Source organism: Brachypodium distachyon, chromosome 1 (genome assembly GCF_000005505.3).
Source record: "Brachypodium distachyon strain Bd21 chromosome 1, Brachypodium_distachyon_v3.0, whole genome shotgun sequence".
NCBI classification, from domain to species: domain Eukaryota; kingdom Viridiplantae; phylum Streptophyta; class Magnoliopsida; order Poales; family Poaceae; genus Brachypodium; species Brachypodium distachyon.
In genome coordinates this window covers 45,867,518-45,890,988 of record NC_016131.3, presented here as the reverse complement: position 1 = coordinate 45,890,988, position 23,471 = coordinate 45,867,518, and the positions used below count along the sequence as shown (strand labels likewise).

The 23,471-nt window shown below is 50.0% G+C and overlaps 2 protein-coding genes across 3 annotated transcripts; one reads left to right on the top strand and one right to left on the bottom strand.

Annotated features, from left to right (window-relative positions):
- Nucleotides 1–19,470: 19,470 nt before the first annotated feature.
- Nucleotides 19,471–21,228, bottom strand: LOC100824477 (26S proteasome regulatory subunit 7A). 2 transcript variants are annotated; one of them, XM_010229634.3, is made up of 6 exons: nt 20,988–21,228; nt 20,546–20,630; nt 20,249–20,340; nt 20,047–20,124; nt 19,895–19,977; nt 19,471–19,799 (listed from the first exon to the last, which is right to left on the bottom strand). In XM_010229634.3, exons 1-6 carry the CDS (start codon nt 21,072–21,074, stop codon nt 19,754–19,756), a joined length of 471 nt encoding a protein of 156 aa, XP_010227936.1. In that variant the 5' UTR covers nt 21,075–21,228; the 3' UTR covers nt 19,471–19,753. The 2 variants fall into 2 exon arrangements, with proteins under 2 accessions (XP_010227936.1, XP_003564189.1); XM_003564141.4 differs by having other exon boundaries at nt 19,895–19,954; nt 20,988–21,226.
- Nucleotides 21,229–21,856: 628 nt separating this feature from the next.
- On the top strand, nt 21,857–23,471 carry LOC100821365 (hydroxycinnamoyltransferase 4). Its single transcript, XM_010231616.3, has one exon. The coding sequence runs from the start codon at nt 21,964–21,966 to the stop codon at nt 23,290–23,292; it is 1,329 nt and encodes a 442-aa protein (XP_010229918.1). The 5' UTR covers nt 21,857–21,963; the 3' UTR covers nt 23,293–23,471.

Below are 23,471 nucleotides of genomic sequence, written 5' to 3'. Positions count from 1 at the left end.
CGGAGTGGGATAAAGAATGTACACTCTCCTCAGTTATCCAATGACTTGTTTCCCAGGTCCTAATTCATGGGATCTCCGATCACATAGGTTGGTTTACCGCCACGGTAACTCACGTGGGTCGCAACCTCATCTCCCTTGATGCAGATTCTATCACATTTCTTGATAGACCCTTTGTAAAGGGATCTGCAAGATTTTTAGCCGTTGGGATATATCCCAATGCTATTATTCCGGAATTTCTCATTGCTCTGACATATTTCAGACGTCTCCTGACGTGTCTTGATGACTTCATGTTATCTTTAGAACTGTTCACTTTGACTATCACAGTTTGATTGTCACAGTTCATAAAAATCGCCGGTATTGGTTTTTCAACAATCGACAAGTCCATCAAGAGCTCACGAAGCCAGTCGGCTTCAACCGTGGATGTATCTAATGCTGAAAGTTCTGTTTCCATTGTTGATCTGGTTAAGATCGTTTGCTTGCAAGACTTCCATGAAACGGCGCCCCCTCCGAGTGTGAACACATATCCACTCGTGGCCTTTAACTCATCAAGATCAGATATCCAGTTTGAATCACTGTAACTCTCAAGTACCTTGGGGTACCCAGCATTGTGTATACCATAGCTCATTGTGCCTTTTAGATAGCGCATGACCCTCTCGAGTGCACTCCAATGGTCATCTCCCGGATTCTTATTGAACCGACTCAGTTTGCTCACAACAAAAGAGATGTCAGGTCTAGTTGCGCTAGCCAAATACATGAGCGAACCAATAATCTGAGAATATCTCCGTTGGTCTCTTCCAATTCTGTGATTCTTTCGAAGCAGAACGCTTGGATCATAAGGAGTTGGAGAAGGTTTACAATCAGCATAGCCGAAACGACTCAAGATCTTCTCCACATAGTGAGATTGTAACAAAATGATCTCACCATTGTCGCTCTCACGAGCTTGATGTTCAGAATAACATCAGCTGCACCAAGGTCTTTCATGTCAAAGCACTTCAACAAGAAAGTTTTAACCTCTTCAATCACTTTGAGGTTAGTCCCAAATATTAGTATGTCATCGACATACAAACAAAGTATAACTCCCTGACCCCCACCATGACGGTAGTATACACATTTGTCAGCTTTGTTTACAACAAAGCCAGCAAATGTTAAAGTTTTGTCAAACTTCTCATACCATTGCTTAGGAGCTTGTTTCAGGCCATATAGAGACTTTAATAACTTACACACTTTGCCTTCATGACCCTTTATTACAAATCCATCTGGCTGGTTCGTGTAAATTTGCTTGTCCAACTCTCCATTAAGGAAAGCTGTCTTAACGTCCATTTGATGGACGATCAGACCATATGAGGCAGCCAGTGATAGTAATACTCTGATTGTGGTCAATCGAGCTACAGGTGAGTAAGTATCAAAGAAATCTTCACCTTCTTTCTGGGTAAAACCCTTGGCCACAAGCCGCGCCTTATACTTCTCAATAGTATCATCAGGCCTAAGCTTTTTCTTGAATATCCACTTGCATCCTACAGGTTTGCACCCATACGGACGGTCAACGACCTCCCAAGTACCATTAGCCATGATAGAATCCATCTCACTACGAATGGCTTTCTTCCAATAGTCTGCATCCGGAGATGCAAAGGCCTCATTAATGATTTTAGGGGTGTCATCCACAAGGTACACAATGAAATCATCACCAAAGGATTTAGCAATCCTTTGTCGCTTACCCCTAATAGGGGCTTCATTGTCATACTCCTCAGGAATCTCATCAAGTGTTTGTTCAAGATTTTCCACTGGGATGGCAGGTTCAGGAGCTACACCATAATCCTGATGTTCTTCTGAACTGGCGGGTTCAACAGGTACATCATGATCCTCTCTAGATGTGCTATGCATATCTCTCATGGGAAATATGTTCTCAAAGAATGTAGCATCACTGGACTCCATAATTGTACCGACGCTCATGTCAGGTATTCCAGAATTTACAACCAAGAATCTATAGCCAACACTCCGAAGCGTAGCCAAGAAAGACACAATCAACGGTTTTTGGTCCAAGCTTACGTTTCTTGGTAATTGGCACATTAGCTTTCGCCAAACAACCCCAAGTCTGTAAGTAAGAAAGTGTGAGTCTCTTCTTTTCCCATAGCTCGTATGGGGTGACTTCTTTATCTTTTGTGGGAACACGACTTAGGACATGACACGAAGTCAATAGCGTCTCCCCTCACCATGCCTTGGATAAACCAGCAGTGTCTAACATGGCGTTGACCAAGTCAGTCAGCGTGCGGTTTTTCCTCTCAGCAACCCCGTTTGACTGGGGTGAATAGGGAGGCGTTCTCTCATGGACTATGCCATGTTCCTCACAAAATAAATTAAACTCACTGGAGAAATATTCTCCACCACGGTCAGACCGCAAACGTTTAATTTTTTTCTCAAGTTGATTCTCGACTTCAGCTTTATAGATCTTAAAATAATGCAATGCTTCATCCTTCATCAATGAAAGTCATAAAGTAACGTTTTCCACCTTTGGTTAATACACCGTTCATCTCACAAAGATCAGAATGTATGAGCTCTAACGGTGCTAGGTTCCTCTCACGAGGCTGCTTCGCTTGCACACAAGTTTGGCACTTCGAACCTTTAGGCACAGTGATTTTAGGGATTAAATTCAGATTTGCTAATCACGTCATGCAACAAAAATTAATGTGACAAAGTTGTGAATGCCAAACATTAGACTCATTATTAATAGAATTGACGCTGTTCACGACCTTATTACAAAAATCCGAAAGGGATAAGCGGAACAAGCCTCGGCACTCATAACCTTTACCAATAAATTGTCCATACTTAGACACAATAATTTTATTGGACTCAAACACTAACTTAAATCCATCCTTGCAAAGGAGGGATCCACTAACAAGATTCTTCTGAATGGAGGGCACATGCTGCACGTTCCTCAACTGCACGATCTTTTCCGAAGTAAACTTCAGATCCACCGTGCCAACACCATGAACAGAAACATGGGCGCCGTTCCTCATCGTCACTGAGGAGCTGATGGCCTGATATGAAGAAAACAAGGAAATATCAGCACACACATGAATAGTTGCACCTGTATCGACCCACCAATCGGTGGATTGACATACAGAAAATACAGTAAATAAATTACCATACCCGCCTGCATCTTCATTGTTGCCAATGGTCAAATTAGCAAACTTTTGCCGAATCTGTCCTCCTTTGCGCTCCTTGCAGTTACTCGCCTAGTGGCCAAGTCCTCCGCACACAAAGCAAGGATCTTTGTCCTTGTTGCCTCCTTTCTTCTTCTTCTTGAAAGTGGTAGTGTTCTTTGGACCAGCATTGTTGAATGTTTTTTCCTTTCCCTTGTTGTTACTGTTGTTGTGGTTGTTCCTCTGAACCATGTTGGCAGTGGACGTATCCTCTTGTGTGTTGCCTTTGGGGCCAGCATCTTTTGGTCTCGCCTTCTCCTCAACATCAAGAGTCCCAATCAGGTTCTCCACAGAGATTTCTTGTCTCTTGTGTTTTAGTGAAGTAGCAAAGTTCCTCCACGAGGGAGGAAGCTTGGCGATGATGCCCCCGGCGACAAACTTGTCAGGTAGTGGACACTTGAATTGCTCAAGTTCCTTAGCCATAGTCAGTAACTCATGAGCTTGTTCCATTACAGATCGGTTTGCAACCATCTTATAGGCAAAGAACTGCTCCATGACGTACAGCTCACTGCCAGCGTCAGATGCGCCAAACTTAGCATCGAGCGCATCCCACAACTCTTTGGCGTCCTGATAGTGCAGATAAGCATCAACGAGCTTATCTCTCAGCACACTACAGATTGCACCGACGACTTCAACACAAGCCTCAACATACAACTACCGAGGAGCAATTGTTTGAGTCTTCCGGTGTTGTACCGCCCACCATGCACCCATAGCCACGAGCCACATATGACATTTATACTGCCACCTCTTAAAGTGCAGTCCAGTAAACACATGTGGTTTCAATGCGACAGCAAATTGATACATCGAAAATTGCCTACACGAATAAGGTTTTTGGATTGCTGACTAATTAGGTAATTTCGATGAATATTTAATTCAGAAAAACAATGTGTAAAACATGTAGCATATTATATCACGCAAACTAGACAAATTAAATAGCAACGCACAGTAATAAAACTCATCTAATTTCACGGCATGAATAATAGAACTACTAATCAAAATCAACAAGAAAGAGCAGATTACGTACGGTGTTGTACTCTTTTCTTGTGTTTGTTGTTAAGGTCGGTGACGAGTCCGGCGGCGTCGATGTTCACGTCAGCAGCAGCAGCAGCCTTGACTACCTCCTGAGCAGCGGCCAGCACCTGCGCTTGCGCCTGTGCAGCAGCAGTTGCCTGGGCTTGGAGTTGGGCAGCCTGCTGCTGCGGAGCTAGAGCGGCAGCCTGAGCCGCGGGATCTCCGAGGTCGTCGGCCATTGGTGATGAAGATGCCGAGGAAACAGGGACGTGAAGAAGCGAGCAGTCGCGTGAGAACTCTCCCCAAAAACCTTATCGACCGTCTCCCGGGCAGGATCTCGAAGGTCGGGGTTACGGAGGCCTGCTCTCCTGGCGAATGTGCACGCAGTTGACGGGATGGAGTAGCAGTTGGCGGCGAACAACGAGATTGAATCGTGGGCGTGATGGCTAGGGTTGTGGCGTGGTACGTCCGGAGGCCGCAGTCGTCTTATTATATAGGCACGCATGCGGACTTCGGTTCGGTTTAAACCGACTCCGCAATTATCGGGATTTGTTACGCGTCCGCAACGGATTTCGACTGCAAAAAAGATACGCACGACCTGGCACGGCTCGAACTCGATCCACGAAACACGGCGCGACGAGGCGAGCGGAGGAGGAGGAGCGCGCGTGGGGATTTCTCTTGCTCACTTGCTCAAGAGGTAAGAACCAACATACCTCGTATATTGTTCCAACTTCCCCTAAACTAGCAAGGTGAGACTATTCACACTTTCTCATCCCACTACATGAATGGGTTTTTGAGATTTTTCCTGAAATTAATTTCAGATTGAGCCTTGGGTCTAACCCAAAATTCCAACATGTACTAGTGAATTGCATTTTGGACCGCTAATTACTCCTGGGTGCAAAATTCTGTTTTGTAAGCGTAAAAAGGATCCGAAAACATATAAAACAGGCGGGTACATTCAACTAGGAAAAACTAGGGGCCTGTCAAAAAATAACTAACGGAGGTCCTAGCCCATTTCTTTGCTCTCTTTTTTCTAGCTCAAAAAGCCTCCATGTGTGTTCTACTTTCGTACAGGCTCATCCCAACCCAATGCTTTGATTGTTTGTTTTTCAGCTTCCTGGTGTATTCGTGTGATTCGGCCTTTGGCCTGTTAACCTCCATCAGAAATGAGACTGGGCTTGAGCTTTGATAAGGTTTGTCGTATGCATTGCAAAACCAAAAATCTTTTTAGCCTGAATTACATACAAAAAAATCAGGTTGTTAAACTTAATCTGCCATGACAAAAAACTAAAATCAGGTTTTCGAAACTTCATTTCCATGACTCAAAATACATAAAATATCTATAGGAACAAAATTGATAAAAATATTCTAGCATGTAGATTTGTCATGCCTATCATCTTAGGGTTGTCCTGCATTGCTAGGACTGTTTTGTTTGGTGCTACGAAAATTATTTACATATTTTTTGGGTAAGAAAGTATACAATTGTCTACCTTATGTATTCCGAGGCCCCAAACAGACACAAAGTCAGAAGTACAGAAAGACCCTGAAGAAAAAGGGTCAAAACAAAGAAGAAAGAAAACTAAAGTTGATTACAGTGATGTCTCATGAAAGATTGTCCTCCCGCTGAAGAATGCAGAGCTTGAACGCTTCCTTATTTGTCGTGGTGGTGTCATAGCAGATGTCATAGGATGGCTTAACTTGGAGCTGATGGACGAAGAAGGAACCGGAGGAGGGAGGACGTGAAGGAAAAACACGCACAAATCACACAAGCACACACGGATCTATCCAGGTTCCGAGCCCTCTTGCAGAGGCAAGACTCTTACTCCTGCTTTGTTGTATTAGCCGAGATAGGCAAGCTCAACAATGGCGCTCCTTGAACTGTATTCTTGAGGAAGAAGAAGAAGAAGGGGAAACCCTAGTTGTCTAAGTGCACCGTCCTCCTTTCTTACAGAGGGATAAGGTTCTATTTATAGGCCGTCCATGTCACACTGACATGCAGGCCAAGTCTAACGCCATCTTCCTTGGGTCCCGCTGGGCACGCGGTCTGGTTCCGTCACGGTAGCACCGCAGGGGACAAGACAAGTTTACTTTTCCTTGTCACCCTGCAGAAAGTACCGCTATCCTCTCCCGGCTTCCGTCAGAGATTCTCTTTCGGTGCTTCCTCTCTGCAGTCGCCTGACGCCGGTACGCAGGCGCTGACTGCTTTTCTGAGATGGTGATTACTCTGCTTTACTTTACACCGCGTGGTCAGGATAAGACCGTTGAGAGCGCCGAGATCAAGGTGCTCGTCCTTATCCGGCAAACTCATAAGACAAAATAGTCATGCCGGCATACGCCCGGGATGCCGGCTTACTGTTAGTTTTGACTTTACGATGCTGGCATATATAACTATGCCGGCTTTGCTTCCGTCATCTCGACTAGAGTTGTGTCGCCATGATCCTACCCGGGGTCATCCCCCCGACACTAGTCCCCGAAGCTGTTGCGGTCCGGCAGAGAAGAATGTCGGGCCACGACAGTTTCCCGTAGACAGACCTCCAAAGCCTACTTGGACTTAGCCGAGAAGGATGCCGAGACAACCCTAGGTTCTCCTAGCCGAGATAAATTCATTCCGACATTCCGGGTCAGCGTGCTTATCCAGTCCTTAGCCAAGAGTTTTTCTTCTCCATGACTGATAGTTGAAAACTTACTTTTGCCGATATAGATGCCAGCTGTGACTTGGACAAAACACTTCTTTAAACTAACGGGAAGATAAGGCTTGAGTTACTGCCATTGCGCTTTCCGAGGTGAGCACGCCGTCCCATCGGACGGTAAAATCGAGAGAGCCATTAAGGGGGGGATTTCGGTTCCCACGTAGACACTTATCCTCCCGGATCTTGCACGATTCTCGTCGGCACGCCGCGAAGTAACCGAGCGTGTGCTTTGATGGGAATAACTACCCCAAATCATGCGCAATATTCCCGTCAGCCACTGAGGTGGTGGGCACGGGGAACCCGCACCCCATTACTCCGCCTCGGGTATAAGTAACAGGGGAGGGCAAGGGCAGAAAACCCTTCGCACTCCTCACACTCCTCGCACCCTTCATTCTCCTCTGTTCTCCAGCTCCTCGCGCACTCCGCCGCCACTGGTAGCACTGAGCTCGACCGCCGCTGCGGTTTCTCGCCTCCAAGCTCACACCAAGGGCAGAAAACCCTTCGCACTCCTCAAGACCTTTTTCTATGTAAAAAACTCTTCCGAAGCCGACAAGATCAATCTGCCGGGATTCGAAGTCGGCCCCCCTGAGGAGAAGAGAAACTGGTCATATGACCCGATGGAGACCCTCCCGGAAGTCAACGAGATCCACGCCGCCATCCTCGAGCTCAAGGACAATGGGATGACGGCTGACGACTTGTTGGCCACTTTTGTGTACCGGCGACTGGGTCCGCTTCAGCGTCGGTACACAAAATGTGTTTCTATGGCGGCCAATTCGACCCGGATAGGGTGTCGACCTTCAAGCTCTCCCACGCTGAAGTCCGGCGCCGGGTCAAGGCGATCGCCAAGACGAACATGTCCGAGAAATAGACATGGGGTATGCCGGCATTCAGCCAGGATCGCCGTGCTCCTCCGGTAAGTTCTAATTTTTACTTGTCTCTTGTTCATATCCGACATATGGTTATGTCGGCTCCTATCTGACGAATATCTTTCTTGACTCAATTTTGACTTCTTTTTGCAGAGGTACTCTCTTCAGCGAAATGAAGACGGGAGTTCTCCGGACAAACGCTTCGCGCCCCGCGCAGGTCCATTGACGCCGAGGACCCGGACTCTGAGGACTTCATGCCGATCGCTCATGCCGGCCCTCGCCGTACCGAATGTAAGGATCTCTGAAATCTTCTTGTAATTATTTCAATATCCATTAGCAAAGTATTCATTTTTGCTCTATCCCGTAACTAGCCGAGTCGGGCGAGCCTGCCGCTGAGGCATCGGACGCAGCCACCGCTGCGGCGCCGGTCCGAGAAAAGCGCGCGGTCTCGAAGCGCACCGCCGACAAAGATCTTCCGCGGAACGTGAAGCGGAAGAAGAGTGCGGCTCGTGGACCCAAGCCCAAGCCCCTGATCATCGGGTAAGGCCAATATTGCCTCAATTGCTGATGTCGGTTTTCTTCTTTGTTATTATGCAAGCGACTAAGTCTTATTTCCGCTGGGAGGCTCTGACGGCCACGCAATCTCGGACGTGCATTGCGTTCGAGATCCCGGCGGCTCCCTGTTCCCGTGCCGAGGCTTCAAACCCAGCCACGGGTGAGACTGAGACCACCGCGGATCCGACATCCCCCGCCCAGGATGTCGGCCCGAGCACCGACGCCACAGTCGTCGGCCAGACCAAGACTCCTGCGGCCGGGGCCTTAGCAACCGACGCTGCTCCTTCCTCGGCAGCAGTCGAGACGTCGACAGAGCCGCAGGCTTCGGAGCCGCCGCAACGGGCGGCGACGGGTCCCCAGGAACCCCAAGGACCGCAGCCGACCCTGACGCGGCCCCCTTCTCATCGTAGCCGGAAATCGATCGAGCTGCTGCCGCGCGGGCCAAGAAGGCTAAAGGCCCCGCTGCCGCTGCAGGATCGGCGGGTCCGAGTTCGACTGTCCCGCAGCCTTCTGGCAGGCATCAAGGGGTTCCCCTCCGGATGACTAGCTGGCACAGCTGGGGGTCGCTGGGCTAGTTCGTAACGGACTGGAACAGCGCCTACAGTTACGAAGTGACCCCCAGCACCCTCCAGGTGGCTCGGCAAAGTCCGCTGGTGGGACCTCCACCCGTGGCGACTCCAGAATGGGTGGCCACCCGGATGTACCAAGCGAGGGTGGCCTTGTTTGAGGCCAGCCGATCTGCCGAGGTACGAAGAAATCCTTAAAATATTTTTCTTTCAATTCCAGTATAGTACCCATACTCCTAGTCCCCGAGGTTTAGGGCGAGTAAGAATTAGTCGGCCTGAAGCTTATCCCCTTAAAATTTCAAACACTTATTTCCCGAGATTCGGGTCATGTTTAGAATAGTCGGCCTGAAGCTTTAGAAGCTTCTAACACTTATTCCCCGAGATTCAGGCCGAGTTTAGAATAGTCGGCCTGAAGCTTTAGAAGCTTTAAACACTTATTCCCCGAGATTCAGGCCGGGTTTAGAATAGTCGGCCTAAAGCTTGTAATTTCGGACTTCTTTATTGTACCAAACTTACTAGCGAATTGTTGCTCTACAGTCCTGCATGAACAAACGCATCGCTACCTTCAAGACTTTGCTTGCAAAGTACAAGAAGCTGGAGGCGGAGCACGAGGCTCTGAAGGCAGACCGTAAGAACCAAAGTAAGTATATTTTACCGGAATAAGATCTTTGTTCGAGTATCAATGTTCTGCAAAGACTAACACTTGTTTTTGTTCAAGGCCGGCGACACCGCTCAAGTGGCGGAGCTGCTGAAGCGCGTCGCCGAGGTTCAAGGTAACACTTCATCCCTATTCCGGGTTCCACCCATATTAGATGTTAGCCTCTGTAACATATGTCTGTTAAACAGATGAGAAGACTCGGCTGGCCGAGCAGCATCGGGAAATAACCGGACTGCAGGCGCAGATAGCGTCGCAGGCTGAGGCGCACCAAACCGAGGTGGGTCAACTCACCTCGGCCCTCTCTTCCCAGGCCGATGAGAAGATCCGCCTGGAAAGTGAGGTGAAAAAGTGCAAGGGTCTAGTTGCCCAACTCGAGACCCGCGCCACTGCCGCCGAGCTGGAGGATGCCGAGAAGACCAAGCTATTCAAGGTCGTCCAGCACGAGCTCATAAAAATTGACAACATGCTGACAAGTAAGTCGTCTTGGCATAAACTTCCTCATGTGATTATTTATCCAAGTAAGAGCGATAGGATGCCGAGACTCACTACCACTTGTCTGTGTTTGCTAGAATTCTTCCCCCAATCCCTCGAGACTGCCCAAGAGGCCGTGAAGGCGGCTCGGCGGAAGAGGGATGCCGTACGAGTATGACTTGGTGGACTACCTGGTGAGCATTGCGAGTCGGGTCAAGCCAATCAAGTCATTCGGCGTCAACATGCTGAATGCCGGCATCCGGACCTTCCGCGCGCTGTGGCCGGGAGAAGAGGCTCCGACGGACATCCCGGAGTTAGCGAAGCGTCTGCTGGAGGTCGAGTCTCGGCTAAGTGATTGGCGGGAGTTGGCTGCACGCATTGGCGCCGATGAGGTGTTGTCGTTCGTACTGTCTTGGTGTGACGGCATCAACCTCAACGTGCTCCAATCGATGCGTGCCGACTCCCCCTACCTCACGGATCCCGATCTGGTCGCCAAGCGCAAGGAGCGGGCTTACTCATTCATCCAGTATGCCGATGTGCATACGTTTGTGGAGGGCCTGACATCTGACGCCGAAGCCGAGATGTCGGACGGAGGTGAAGAAGCAGCAGACGAGGAAGGTGTTGTGGAGTCAGCCTCCACCGTGACGGATGCGCCGAGTTCCGGCACCAACAACCCCGCCGTCTCTTCTTAGCTTAGTCAGAAAAAACTCTAGAAATATTAGATCCCCGGAATGCCGGGTACAAATGTCATCGAAATGATATACTTCTGTTTGTAAAAAGATATCTTGCTCTTAATTCAATTAAATCTTTTGCTTATCAAATTCCCGACCGAGTCCCCGAGTTCTTTTTTTTTTCTCTTAGTGAAATTTTATGACTTCGGTTCTTTTGTCTGTCTTGCCGGCGTTCGACGTATGAATCACAAAGTGATAAAACCACTCTTTCGAAAGAAGAAAAAGTGACTCGACAAATTCGCTCGGCAATAACGAAGTTAAAAAAGAAACGCCGAGTTAAAATAATGTGCATCTCGGATCGCTTCATTGCTTGTTTACGTAGTCGCTTTCCATGTGTTCGGTTATTTTATACCCTTCTCTAGCTTGCCATGAAGCTGGGTTGCGAACAGCAGCGAAGTCATAGAGGGGATTTTCAACACCGACACACTACTAGACCGACATAAGATTACGCAACTAAGCCACGCCGACACACGAAAGATAATTGCAATACAACACTTAAATGATATGGAAGTCCCGGAGTTTCTTTTAAGAACTCGGCTGATAATTTTATTGTCTTAAAACATTCAACATAAGGAAAAAACGATACAAATACTCAGCTCTCAAGTATAGAACGGACGAAGCAAAGCTACGTTCCATGGCCTCTTGGTCTCCTCGCCTGACCGGTCCATCCTGCTCGCCTTGAGATCTTGTGCATCTATAAGATAGTAGTAATCATTGTGGAGCGCTTTGCTCACAATGAAGGGTCCTTCCCATGGAGGTGATAGTTTGTGCATGCCAGCTGTGCGCTGCACAAGTCGGAGGACAAGATCTCCTTTCCGGAATACTCGCAGGCTGACCTTTCGGCTGTGATAACGCCTTAGGTGCTGTTGCTAGATGGCCGACCGAGATAGAGCCAATTCCCGTGCTTCTTCGAGCAGGTCGACATCATTTTCTCGGGCCTCTTTTACCTCGGCTTCCGTATACATGGTTACTCATGGACAGTGATGTTCAATGTCGGCTGGTAGGATAGCTTCCGCCCCGTATACGAGGAAGAATGGCGTGTAGCCTGTAGAGCGATTGGGAGTCGTCCTGAGACTCCATAGTACGTCCGGAAGTTCGTCCAGCCAGTATCCCAGAGTACGTTCCAATGGCTCAATTAATCGAGGTTTTATGCCGGCCAAAACCATGTCGTTTGCTCTTTCAACTTGTCCATTGGATTGAGGGTGTGCTACGGAAGTGACATCCAGCCGGATTTTCTTGTCCGCACAGAATCGCGCAAAAGGTCCCTCCGGGAAGTTCGTTCCATTATCCGTGATGATACTGTGCGGGTACCCATATCTCAAGATGATATTCTTCAAAAATGACACCACGGTTTTGCCGTCACACTTTTTTATCGGCTTCACCTCAATCCATTTGGTGAACTTGTCGACCATGACTAGGATATGCGTCATGCCTCCTCACGCCAGCTTGAACGGTCCCACCATATCCAAACACCAAACAGCAAACAGCCAAGTGATTGGAATGGTCTTGACCTCGGACGCCGGCATATGAATCTTGCTGGCATATCGCTGGCACTTGCTGACTATGTCCTCTGCTTCCTGCAACGCACTCGGCCAGTAAAAACCATGCCGGAAAGCTTTGCCCACTAGCGTTCTTGAAGATGCATGATGGCCACACTCTCCCTGATGAATTTCCCGAAGTATTTCTTGCCCTTCTTCCGGCTCGACGCATCGTTGTAGAACGTTAGTGACGCTCCTCTTGTAAAGCTCGCCATTGATGATGGTGTACGCCTTCGCCCTTCTCTGAATTTGTCTTGCCGACACTTCCCCTTCCGGGAGATTCCCATCTTTGAGGTAAGACATTATCGGTTGCGCCCAAGCCAGCACATGACGAGTAGTGAAGATCAACTCATCCGGCACATCTATATCCATTAGCTCAATCGCCATTGCTTCTGCCAGATTAAGGCACTCAGTCCCCTGGTTACTGGAACTGTTGCCGCTGTCGATGTCCATGGGGGTGACATCGGCTTCTGAGCTCGCCGGGATAAATATCGACTCCTATTCCGGTGATGGCTTGACGGATGGTTTGCGTAAATGCTCTAACGCCACACCAGCCAGAATAGCCTGTCGTGTTGAGCCGAGTTTCGACAATATGTCGGCTGGCTCATTTTCTGCCCGAGGTATATGACGAAACTCGCACCCTTCGAAATGGCCACTGATCTTCTGAACATGGAAACGATATAGCGCCATATTGGCATCCAATGCATCCCAATTGTCAGAGGCTTGCTAGACGACCAGATCAGAATCACCAAAACATTGAATCCGTCAGTCTCAATTTTCTTTCGCCATTTTCAGTCCGTGCACAAGTGCCTCATACTCGGCAACATTGTTGGATGCTGCGAAGTGAATTTGCAATACGTACTTAAGTTGGTCGCGCTTTGGCGAGGTCAGAACTATGCCGGCACCAAGCCCACTTTTCATCTTCGAGCCGTCAAAATGCATTTTCCAGTAGTTAGTTTCCGGGGGCGGTGGTTCATACTCCATCTCGGCCCAATCCACCAAGAAATCCGCCAGAGCCTGAGATTTCACGGCATCCCGTCTGTCGTACTATAGCGCATAGGGTGCTAACTCGACATCCCACTTTGCGACCCGGCCGCTCGCGTCTTTGTTACTCATGATTTCCGAGACGGGCGCCTCGCATATAACTCGGATCTGATGTGCCTCAAAGTATTGCTTCAGCTTCTTTGCCGCCATATACACGCCATACACCATTTTCTGCTAATGGGGGTAATTCCGCTTAGACGACAATAGCACCTCGCTCAAGTAATATACCGGTCTTTGCACCGATTTTCCGTTTTCATCTCTTTCCACCACGATGACGACACTAACGACTCGGTTCATTGCTGCTATGTATAACAGCATTGGCTCCTTCTCCATTGGCGAGGCCAATATTGGTGTCGTAGCAATCATTTTCTTCAACTCTTGAAAAGCTAGGTCTGCCTGTGGCGTCCACATAAATTTGTCAGTTTTCTTCATCAGCTGGTATAAGGGCATAGCCTTTTCACCTAACCGACTAATGAAACGACTCAACGATGCTAGGCATCCAGTGAATTTCTGCACATCTTTGAGGCACTTCGGCAATTTCATTCTTTATATAGCGGCAATTTTCACATGGTTTGTTTCTATACCCCGGCTTGATACCAGGAACCCAAGCAATTTTCCTGCCGGCACACCGAATGTGCATTTGGCCGGGTTCAGTTTCATTCGGAATCTCCTCGAATTTGTGAATGTTTCCCGTATATCATCTAGGAGCGTGGCGCTTTTCTTGGTTTTTATGACGACATCGTCGACATATACTTGCACATTTTTGCCTAGTTGATCATCCAAACACTTCTGCATGTACCTTTGATATGTGGCCCCTGTGTTTCTCAAACGGAACGGCATAGTGCGATAGCAATAAGCCCCGAACGGGGTGATAAATGATGTTTTTATTTGATCGTTAGGGTTCAATGTTATCTGGTGAAAACCAGAGTACGGATCTACAAAAGACAGCAGCTCACACCCGGCAATGGAGTCGATCACTTGATCGATCCGAGGTAACGGAAATGGATCTTTGGGACATGCCTTGTTTAGGTTGGTGTAGTCGATACACATGCGCCACACCTTGGCAGCAGTTGGATCATCTTTCTTCTTCTCGACCATGACCGGGTTTGCCAGCCAGTCGGGATGCAACACTTCATGATAAAGCCGGCAGCTAGGAGCCGGGATACTTCTTCCGATATGACTTTCCTTCTGTCGTCGGCGAAGCGTCGAAGGGGCTGCTTCACCGGTCTTGCGTTTGGTTTGACATGTAATGAGCGCTCAGCCAACTCCCTCGGCACACCTGGCAGGTCTTGAGTTGACCATGCGAAAATATCCTGATTCTCACGGAGGAAGCTGCTGAACTCGCCTTCCTATTTCTCTCCTAGGCCGGCACCAATGATGATGGTGCGGTCCGGAAACTCATTGTCAACCTGTACCTTCTTTGTCCCCTTGGCTGCCTAAAAGGCCACACTTCCATGGGGATTTGTCATAACCGGCAGGCCAATTTGTGCCGCCTGAGCTATCGCAACAGCTTCTTGTAACTTCTTCTTCTCGCCTGCAATGACCAGTGACTCGGCCAAAGCAGACCCGGCTGCTGCACATTCCATTGAGCGTTCATAGTTGCCAGTGATAGTTATGGTACCATTTGGTTCCGGCATCTTCATCTTCAGATAACCAATGTGAGTAGTAGCCATGAACTTGGCGAGTGCCGGTCTGCCAAGCAGCGCATGGTACGGACTGCTAAGGTCCACCACCTCGAACACTAGATTTTCGGTCCGACAGTTCTCCCTGATGCCGAATAAGACGTCCACTCGGATCTTGCCTACCGGGGCACAAGACACTCCCGGCACAATACCGTGAAAGGTAGTCCGGCTGGGCTCAAGCATGTTATCAGTGATGCCGAGCTTAAGCATCTTGTCCCGATACAGGATATTGATGCTGCTCCCATTATCGATGAGAACCCGAGTGAACTTGACGTTAATGCCAGGCCCGATGAGTGTCGGGTCGACCACCAGGGCATATCCGCCAGGGTTGGGCATAACCTTGGGATGGTCTGCCCGGTTCCAATTGATCTCCTGCTCCGACCACTACATGAACTTTGGAACAGCCGGATGACAGCATTGACCTCCATCTCTCGCCTGCGCTGACTTTGCTTGTCAGTTGGCTCAGTGATGAACATCTTGTAGCTCTGGTGATGCTCTTTGTACTCATTTCTTCTGGCATACCCCGGGATTTGTTGTTCTTCCACCTGGTTGATTGCATTGTTTGCCTAAGGGGGTCCCTGGATTTGTGCGTTAGCACCTGTAAGGGGTGGAGGAGGGGGTAACCGACTTGCTTCGCCCTTCTCGGCCTGCTGCATCCAGCTGCATTGCCGCGTTGTGTGGTTCGCCGGCTTGTTGGGGTTAGTTGTGTGAAAACGACAAAGCCGATCCAACATCACCTCGAACGTATACTTCGGCTAATCCTGCCAGGGCTTCTTTTGTTCTCCCTTCTTGACCCATTGCTGATTTCCTGTTTTCTGACGCTGGCTGGAGCCGGCATCAGGTTGATCCTGACTTGCGGCGACATGGGCTGGCCCATAACGGTAATCCGGCCTATCATCTCTTCTGTTGTTGCGATGATCTTGATGATCGTTCCTCCGGAATGCCCCGGCAGGATTGTATGTTAGTTGCTCCCTTTGTGGTTCTCCCTTTGTGAGTCGGATCGCCAAGCGCATACATGTCAACGATTCCGATCATCTCAGATAGAGTGGCCGACATCTCTCTTTGCAGCTTCTGCCACAGCATGCTCCCGTGTCGGCATCCTTTGGCAAACCACGTTATGGCTTGCGATTCCACTATCCCTTCGCAGGAATTGCGGAGAATTTTCCACCTTGTCAGGTAATCCCGATCAGTCTCGTTGTCTCTTTGCTTGCACATGGACAACTGTTGAGAATGATTTGGCCTCTTGTAAGTGCTAGTGAAATTAATGACAAAAGCTTCCTCAAAGTCTATCCAGCAATTGATGCTGCCCTCCGGCAAGGGTTTCAGCCATATCCTTGCCGGCCCTACCAGCATCTGGGGTACATAACGTACTGCCCATCTGCGGTTACCGCCTGACACGCACACCGCCATGACATAGTCTTTCAGCCAATCTTCCGGCTTAGTGCTACCGTCATACGTTCTTGTACCCCTGGGCAGCTAGAAACCCGGGGCTGGTCTCTCCCTCATGATCCGATGCGCAAAGCAACACGGTTCCGGAGGGCCTTGCTCCTCCAGAAGCTCGGACAGATAAATTATGTCAAGCCGATGTCAGGCATCTAGAGGTGATACCTGTCTATTCCCAACTCGGGCTCCGAGCGGGCCGAGATTATCACACTCTCGCCTGATATAACCCTCGTCACCCATAGCCAAGGCCCCGTCATTGTAACGGTCATACCGGCGATCTTCACCTCGATAGGGGGGGGGGGGGGGTTGCGCCCGACACCCTGTTGTCCTGCAGCAGTATTGGGTGCTGGACCCTGAGGTCGGTGTTCATGATCAAACGAGTAACGTTCTTGCTGGTCTCGACGATTGTCGCCAGGACGCAGGCCGCTTTGGCTGTCATCAACCCTTCTGACTATCTGTTTCTCTGCCAGAGCCGGGTCATGACGCTCCAGCTGCTTATTCCGGCTAGGGTTTACGCTTTTGTCCCGTTTGCCACCAGGTGAGGACGCTTGCTTGTCAACGCGGCCACCGGCATCTGCAGCCGAGTGAATAACCTGAGATGCGCCGGGTTTGCCGTGAATACTCATATATGCCTCATTCTGCTCATTCGCTATTTGGAGCAGCTCTTTCACACGCAGCTGCTGCTGCCGAAGTGCCTCTCTCGTAAGATTCGGCAACTCCTCAGCCGCAGCCTTGGCAGCCCTGAGATTTTTGACAGGGGTATTGTATTTTGGCTTCAGTGCCGAGGCAAAACTTGCCGACGCTGCTGGTGCACCCCTGCCTTCACTCGTCATCTCGGCATTCAAGTTCTTACCACAATTACGCACCTCCCCAACTCGGCTAGGGTTAGTAAACGCAGTAGAACTAAGACCATGGGCTTTGTTATACTCATGGAGCGAGATGTCGAGTTGTTGTCGAGCGTGGGCGACATCGACTGCTTCCTTCAGCAGCTTCTGTCTCTCCAACTCCAACTCCGCCTGCAGCTGGGCCGGGTTAGCGTTCGACGCTACCGGCGCGGTCAACCGTTCGATGGAGGCCTGGATCTGTGTTGGCTTTGGCGGCAGAGCCGATGTGCCGGCTTGAGCGGCGATGTTCTCCGGCTTCTCCAAGGGGAGCTTCGCTGTTCTGGCGGACTTGGTTGGGACCACACCACTTCCTGCAGCGTCCCTTCCCGCATCGACGCCATGAGCCGTCACCATGACCTCCACACGGTCAGCGGGGCAGTCGGCGTGCCGGCCGCGAACCGTGTAGATGGCAGGAGGATCTTCGGCCATCACCACCTGCTCTGGGTACCTGCGGGGACTGTCAGTAGCAACATAAACCTCGTGCAAGCCGAAGTTGATGAAGCGGCCTGCGCAAGGAAGCGGTGCGCCGTTGAAGCAGCCCGCGTTGTTGTCGATGAAGCCCAGAGAGCCGAATCTCTGGACCAAACCGGAGACCACGCGCTCTCCGGTGACGAGGAAGCTTCCCATCCGGATGAAAACTTCAGCCAGCGGCGCTGCTATCCCCACGGTGGGCGCCAACTGTCGTGGTGGTGTCACGGCAGATGCCATAGGATGGCTTAACTTGGGGCCGATGGACGAAGGAGGAACCGGAGGAGGGAGGACGTGAAGGGAAACACGCACAAATCACACAAGCGCACACGGATCTACCCAGGTTCGGAGCCCTCTTGCAGAGGCAAGACTCCTACTCCTGCTTTGTTGTATTAGCCGAGATAGGCAAGCTCAACAATGGCGCTCCTTGAGCTGTATTCTTGAGGAAGAAGAAGAAGAAGGGGAAACCCTAGTTGTCTAAGTGCACCGTCCTCCTTTCTTACAGAGGGATAAGGTTCTATTTATAAGCCGTCCATGTCACACTGACATGCAGGCCAAGTCTAACGCCATCTTCCTTGGGCCCCGCCGGGCACGTGGCTTGGTTCCCTCCCGGTAGCACCACAGGGGACAAGACAAGTTTACTTTTCCCTGTCACCCTGCAGAAAGTACCGCTATCCTCTGCCGGCTTCCGTCAGAGATTCTCTTTCGGTGCTTCCTCTCTGCAGTCGCCTGACGCCGGTACTCAAGCGCTGACTGCTTTTTTGAAATGATGATGGCTCTACTTTACTTTGCACCGCGTGGTCAGGATAAAACCGTTGAGAGATCTCGGTTGTCGCCGAGATCAAGGTGCTCGTCTTTATCCGGCAAACTCATAAGACAAAATAGTCATGCCGACATACGCCCGGGATGCCGGCTTAGTGTTAGTTTTGACTTTACGATGCCGGCATATATAACTATGCCGGCTTTGCCTCCGTCATCTCGGCTAGAGTTGTGTCGCCATGACCCTACCCGGGGTCATCCCCCCGACATTATTAGTTCTAACACTCCAGAGACATAGAGTATCAGCAATGAAAAACTCTTGCATTCATGGCGTTCCATAGTTGAGTGCTGCAAAATAGATATACCAATTGCTGCTTTGTGCACACATTTCTTCAAGAAAGTTAATGGTTGAAGTTGCTCTAGTGGCATGATCGATTAATCCCAAATCTGACCAAAGATAGTGAGCTGTGCGGCATCTTAGTAAAATGTGATAGACAGCTTCACTCGCCGGGCAGAGATCACCGTCGCCATGGTCAATATCCTTCCACTGCTTCTTGATCATATTACTCCGCGTGTTAAGGCGATTTTGAAAGGCTAGCCAGAGGAAGAGGAAGACCTTGTGCTTCAAAAGAATAATTGGGTGCCAGATGAGGATGCTCGTGGCCCAAATAATACCTCTAAATGAGAGTAGACGGTAAAAGAAAGATGTGGTTGCAGGCTTGCTGTTTGTAGGAGTGGTGCAAGCATCCTGTCCAGAGGCAGCAGGCTGAATATTCAGCAACTTCGCATGAGGACACTGAAGCTCACGGACCGCTGTGTGCGACAGGTTTGGATGGAGCTTAAGCGAACATGAACCAGAAAATTGAGAGGCAACTGAGCAGAAGCAATCTGTTGCAAAAGAGAATAATGTTGGGAATAGCAACCATAGCCTGCCGTCTGGAAGACAGAGATCGAACCAGAAGGAGATGTGAGAACCATCACATCTTTGATTGTTGTGAATTATGTCTCCTGTTAATTATAGATGTGAATATTAATTTCACTCAATCAATTTCAAAAATATTTTGAGCCAAAGCTAATATTTAACAAAAATTTGAACGTGGTATGTGTATGATATTCTGCACATGCGCATCGAGCCGCCATCGACCGCTTCATTTGCGTGCAACTAATTAATTATCTTTATTATGAGCTCATTCCTCGTTTGTGCCCACTGCCCGCCCATGACCAACGAATTGACTGCGAATAAAAATCATAATCAGATATGAAAAGCATTTTGAGAACAGCCAAATGAATGACTCTACAGTACTCATTAGAGAAAACAGAAAGCTTACCCAGATCGTATTCCTTCCTCAATATCAATGGGGAAAACTTTATCCCCAGAAACGGGCAGACTGCAATGTCCCCCAAAGTAAACCTTACAATGAAATCAATATTGAACCAACAAGAGATATGATCAACTAAAGATAGTACAATAATGACGCACCTTTGCGATTTGTTTTGTATGGATGACATACTTGGCATCATCAGTATTGGAACTTATGATCTTCATACAACTAGCGACCTTCATAACAGAATTGTATTCATCATTACAATTAAGGTGAGGTGGAAGTGCAAGGTCGCAAGATAACTATTAACTAAACATATGCATTACAGTGCCTAGCTAAAAGATATCATGCTTAACTCACCTGCAATGGTTGCTCCTCCTGCATCATCTTTTTACCTGACACAGGATCCCACTGGCTTGGTGGAGCCAACCCAGTATCAGACTCCTTTATCCCTGCAGTTCAGTACATTAAACTTACAGTTCAGATGAGCTTTGATGCAACAAGGTACCACAAACCAAACAGAACTGTCCAAACTACTGCGAAATTGGGAATGATGCAATTGTATCATGTCTGGAAATAAAGTTAGATAAGTGCAAATCCTGACCCTAGTTCTTAAATTTAGGGCTAGTTAAGATATCTAAATGTGCACGTATATACCTAAAAGGTCATTCATCTTCTTTGCCTTCTCCTTGATTTCCTTCTCAACCTTCATGATGTTGTTGATCGAGTAAGGTCCGAGCCCCTGTTAAACAAGAAGTCATCCAAGATCAGAAATTCCACCCAAATCGACGTGGCGGAATTCAACAAATGATACATCACGGAGGAACTGAACTTTTCACCGCGGAATACGAGAACTTAACCAATCATTATACCCCGCTTGGTAAACCCTAATTCCTCATTGTAAAAACTCGAACATATGTTTGTCCATGAAAACACACGGCACGGGGACTGAAGTTAAAACCCTAGATCTAGGCTGAGCACGATCGAATCCATCCCTACAAAACCAAATCCCTAGCGTTGAACCCGACTAATGGCCGAGAACTCTACCCTAAACGCACGAGATAGATCGATCGGGTCGGGGGCCGCCGGGCGCGCTTACAAAGGTCTTGAGGAGGGTGATGTCGTCCTCGTCGAGGGGCCGGCGGTTCTTCTCGTTCATGACGTCGTCTTCGGGCTCCGGCGCCATGGCTCCGGCTATGTCCCTTCTCCGGTGACGGCGAGAGGCTGCAGCTGCTGCTGCGGAAGCCGGCCTGGCGGCGAGAGCTAGATGTGCTGTGTCGTGTGTTGGGTTTGCGCTTGTATTTTCCCCATTTTTTCCGTCTCCCTTTCCTCCTAGGCAAGCAATGCTTATGTGCCGTACGTACGATGTTGATTGAACGGTTAGAGATTTTTCAGTCCATTGAGAAATTTTCATATCCAAGTGAACAATCCTGAGCATTGGTTATATCTAACCAAAATTAAGTAGTTGCATATATATCTTAGAAATTTCCTGCAATTTCAAGTCTTCAACTTTCACGATGTACAATTTGATCGACTCGGAAATCTATATTTCTCGTTTAATTTTAAAACAGTAGTAGAATGTTCCTCTTAAAAATGTGCTAATGGTTTGAATCGTTGACTTAGTAGTACGTTTTTTCATTTGTTTCAGAAATAAAATGTTTTGAGTATATAGCCTCCCGCGAAGAGGAAGAGGAATTTCCTGGAAGCCTTGCAAAGTGAACGGCGTATATATGCGCGCTTACGAGATGGAGATGGGTCGTCAGTAAAAGACGAGCACGATGTGAGCTTGGGTCAGTCGGTCTTGCTCAAAGTTAAGCAAACGCTTGACTTCACAAAACTCAGGTCAGAGGTCTCTCCTGTCCTGTCTTCACTGCCTTTAATTACTACTGCACAGCTAAGGCGAATCTTGCCCTATCCTATGCCCCTATATAAACCAATTACGTCGAGCTCTCAGAATCAACACCGATCACACAGCTAGCGAAGCACAAGTACACTGTACACACACAACGGGCGCAGTACGTACGAACGAACACAACCGCAGGGACGATCCAGCACGTATACGTGCAAGAGAAACAATGGCAAAGGTGGAGGTGCTTGCGACGGAGCTGGTCGTCCCGGCGGGGGAGACGCCGGGGGGCAGCATCTGGCTCTCCAACCTCGACCTCGCCGCGCGCAGGGGCTACACGCCCACGGTCTACTTCTACCGTCCGAAGAACCACGGCGCCGTCGACCCGGAGGAAGCCTTCTTCGCGGCCGGCGCCGTGAAGTGCAGCCTGGCCAAGGCTCTGGTGGCGTTCTACCCGCTGGCCGGCCGTCTCGGGTTGGATGACGCCGCCGGGCGCCTCCAGATCGACTGCACGGGCGAGGGCGCGGTCTTGGTCACCGCGCGCTCGGACCACTACGCGCTGGACGAACTGATGAGCGAGTTCGTGCCGTGCGGCGAGATGCGCGACCTGTTCGTGCCCGCCACGCCGGCGCCCAACCCGCCGTGCGCCCTGCTCCTGGCACAGGTCACGCGCCTCCGGTGCGGCGGCGTCGTGCTCGGCCTCGCGCTGCACCACTCTGTCGTTGACGCCCGCAGCGCGGCGCACTTCGTCGAGACCTGGGCCAGCATTTCCCGGGGCAATCATCAGGACGCGCCATTAGTGCCACCCTGCTTCGACCACAGGCTGCTCGACGCCCGGCCTTACCCGGCGCGCGCCGTGCTGTACGACCACCCAGAGTACAAGCCGGAGCCGGCGCCGGTGGACGTTACCCCCGTGTCGGCGTCCACGTACGCCAGCGCCATTATAACCGTGAGCAAGAAGCAGGTGGCCGCGCTGAGGGCGCGGTGCGCGGGCGCGTCCACGTTCCGCGCCGTGGTGGCCCTGGTCTGGCAATGCGCGTGCCGGGCGCGCGCGCTGGCACCCGGCGCCGAGACGCGGCTCTACTCCATGATCGACATGCGCCCGCGCCTGGCCCCGCCGCTCCCTCAGGGCTACTTCGGCAATGCGGTGGTCCGCACGTCGGCAGTGGTCACCGTGGACGAAGTGGTGTCCAGCCCCGTCGCCTACGGCGCCCGGCGCGCGCGGGCGGCCACGAGCCAGGGGGACGACTACGCGCGGTCGCTGGTGGACTACCTGGAGACGGTGGACACGATGAACCTGCCGAGGAGCGGCATCTCTCGCGCCCACCTCCGTGCCATCAGCTGGATGGGGATGTCGCTCAGCGACGCTGACTTCGGCTGGGGCGCGCCGGCGTTCATGGGGCCCGCGCTCATGTACTACAGTGGCTTCGTTTACGTGATGAACGCGCCGGGCAAGGACGGCGCCGTCGCTCTCGCGCTGTCGCTGGAGCCCGACAGCATGCCGGAGTTCAAGAAGACGTTCGCCGACGAGCTGGCCCGCCTCGAGGTCGAGGTGTAGTTTTGGGTGTAGCTAGCACGTCGATGCCACGTCGAGTCGATTTGCATGGATTGTACGTAGCTTGTTGCATAAATAATGTCCATTGATGCATGCATGCGTGATGCTGTTCTGTTTTATGTATAATTAAGTCCGTGTACTGGGTCTCTTTCTCCTAAGATGATTATTCAATTGTTCTGACT

Excerpts from the sequence above, each read along its gene's own strand:
- LOC100824477 (XM_010229634.3), bottom strand. The coding sequence starts at position 21,074 with ATGGCGCCGGAGCCCGAAGACGACGTCATGAACGAGAAGAACCGCCGG. Across the intron at positions 20,341-20,545 it reads GAAGATGAATGACCTTTTAG|GGATAAAGGAGTCTGATACT; the intron begins GTATATACGTGC and ends ACTGAACTGCAG. Across the intron at positions 19,800-19,894 it reads GAGGAAGGAATACGATCTGG|TCAATTCGTTGGTCATGGGC; the intron begins GTAAGCTTTCTG and ends TTTTATTCGCAG.
- LOC100821365 (XM_010231616.3), top strand. The coding sequence starts at position 21,964 with ATGGCAAAGGTGGAGGTGCTTGCGACGGAGCTGGTCGTCCCGGCGGGG.